Source organism: Poecilia reticulata, linkage group LG21 (assembly GCF_000633615.1).
Source record: "Poecilia reticulata strain Guanapo linkage group LG21, Guppy_female_1.0+MT, whole genome shotgun sequence".
Lineage (NCBI taxonomy): Eukaryota > Metazoa > Chordata > Actinopteri > Cyprinodontiformes > Poeciliidae > Poecilia > Poecilia reticulata.
In genome coordinates this window covers 1297796-1300022 of record NC_024351.1, presented here as the reverse complement: position 1 = coordinate 1300022, position 2227 = coordinate 1297796, and the positions used below count along the sequence as shown (strand labels likewise).

Genomic DNA, 2227 nt, shown 5'->3' with positions numbered 1-2227 from the left:
AGCTAATGCTAAAGCGCTACCAACATGGCATTAATTGAAGCTAATGCTAACGTGCTACCAACATGGCATTAAGGGAAGCTAATGCTAAAGCGCTAAAAGACATCTTTCCTTTAAAGACTAGAAGTCTTGAGCACAAATTTAATTTTAAGCTGAAAATTAGTTCTGCTGTTAGCATATTAGCATATTAGCAGAGGTTCGGTGAGTGTAGTTTATGCTGATTGTGAAGTGTGACCTACAGGCAGTTCCAGAGCAGAACCAGAACCGAGCCTCCAGCGTCGGGTGAGAGTCTGTCGACCCGATTCTCTCATGACTCCATGTTGGATCAGCTGCTGATTCTTCCTGTGTTTCATTGGACAGGAGCCCGAGTCCCTCTGCAGAACTCCCAGCTGACCAATCAGATGTCTCCCCAGAAAAAGGTTCCGGTCTGTTACGTTTTGCACCCGTTGCACCAGTATGACCCACTAAACCTCTGGTTCTGTCCAGGCTGCCACTGGCTCTCCATCCAAACTGCCTCTGAGAAGAACCGTCACGACGTAAGTCCTCTGAGCTCGTTAGTCCTCTGAGCTCGTTAGTCCTCTGAGCTCGTTGGTCCTCTGAACTTGTTGGTCCTCTGAGCTCGTTGGTCCTCTGAGCTCGTTGGTCCTCTGAGCTCGTTGGTCCTCTGAGCTCGTTGGTCCTCTGAGCTCGTTAGTCCTGGTCTTAACGAGGCGTCTGCTCACCTGTGGTGTGGTCCGCAGCACGTCCCGCGCCGAGGCGTCGGGGCTGCAACGTCCCAGTCAGGACGGCGGCGCCCGGACAGTCTCCGAGTACAGCGAGGAGGCATTGGTCCACGACGGCGTCGAGTTCTGCTTCGAAGAGGTCCGGGCCGAGAAATACTTCAGGAAGATCCGTGAGAGGCAGGAGCGGGAGCGGAGGGAGAACAGTAAGAACCCGGCGTTCCCTGAGACGGGAAGTGACCCGTTTCTCCCTGAGACGGGAAGTGACCCGTTTCTCCCTGAGACGGGAAGTGACCCGTTTCTCCCTGAGACAGGAAGTGACCCGTTTCTCCCTGAGACGGGAAGTGACCCGTTTCTGGTGTTGTCCTTGCAGTGCAGCAGCAGCTGCGGCAGCAGGAGCAGGAGGTGCAGAGGCTGCAGAGCATGCTGCAGCAGGTCAACCAGGGCCTGGAGGCCTGCGGAGGATCTCACTGCGCAACGCTGCAGGTAACCATGGAGACGGAGCAATGGCCGCCTTTCTGTCCTTCCTCTCTCTGTCTCATCATGTGACCCAGGTAACCCGGTGATGTTTCCCCTCCAGGCCCCCATCTTCTCCTCCTCCTCTCGTTCCCGTCGCTCCGTCGGCCTCAGGCTTCACTCCGACCTCAGCCTGATCCAGGAGGCTGCCGGTACCGGTTCTGGTTCTGAGGCGACCCGCCCTCCCCCGGTCCTGTCCGACTGCAGCGGCACAGCAGAACCTCAGGCTCCCGGGTCATCGGCCCAGAGGAACCCGGACGAGCTCGGCGCGGCGCCGCTGTGAGTACCTGACGACCTCCGGAGGGGAAACTCACACGACTTCCTTAAACTCTCTGACCCTCCATATTTCCCATCAGGCATTGCGGTCTGGCACCAGAACCTGAGGAGAAGTTTGATGGTGAGTCCTCATCGCCCTCCTCCTTCTTCCTGCTCTTCGTCCTCATCCTCATCTTCTTCATCTCCAGTGTCTCAGGGAGGAGCAGCCAACTTCTCCCACGTCACGCCCAACTCCTCTCTGGGCTTCGTCCAGGCCACGCCCTCCAGGGCCCTGCCGTCGCCCACCGTCAACACGCGGGAGGCCCTGGGTGAGAGCCCGCTCCTCCGGTCCTGGTTCTGACCGTGTTCTCTGTAGGCGCCGTCATGTTCTGGTTCTGGTTCTGACCCTGTTCTCTCTAGGCGTCATCATGGACATGTTCCAGGCTCCGACCTTCCTGGACGAGCCGTTCCAGGGAGCCTCCATGCTGCACCGGGCCGCTGCTGAACCCGACCCGGACCTGGAGACCGGCGGTAAACGTTCTGGATCTGTAGACCTGCAGGCTGGTTCTGGTTGGCCCGGTTCTGACCCGTTCTCTCCTTCCCTGGTCACAGTGGTCCCGCTGGTACCGGAGCCGCCGGCCTCCGCCCCGTTCACCATCTTCCAGGACTATGAAGACAAAGAGAACGGCAGGTAAACCTTCCTCCTCTTCCTCATCATCAGAGGTTCCTGAGCCTCCTTA

General features: G+C 58.0%; 1 protein-coding gene across 1 annotated transcript in view; it reads left to right on the top strand.

The window, feature by feature from the left end:
* bub1 (BUB1 mitotic checkpoint serine/threonine kinase) overlaps positions 1-2227 on the top strand; it is an 11872-nt gene that overhangs the window by 2569 nt on the left and 7076 nt on the right. The window contains exons 5-14 of the mRNA XM_008397031.2: positions 239-279; positions 358-416; positions 484-533; positions 738-922; positions 1090-1202; positions 1297-1511; positions 1589-1629; positions 1697-1816; positions 1908-2018; positions 2100-2178. Of these exons, the coding sequence (XP_008395253.1) occupies positions 239-279; positions 358-416; positions 484-533; positions 738-922; positions 1090-1202; positions 1297-1511; positions 1589-1629; positions 1697-1816; positions 1908-2018; positions 2100-2178 (1014 nt within the window). The remainder of the gene's footprint in view (positions 1-238; positions 280-357; positions 417-483; positions 534-737; positions 923-1089; positions 1203-1296; positions 1512-1588; positions 1630-1696; positions 1817-1907; positions 2019-2099; positions 2179-2227) is intronic.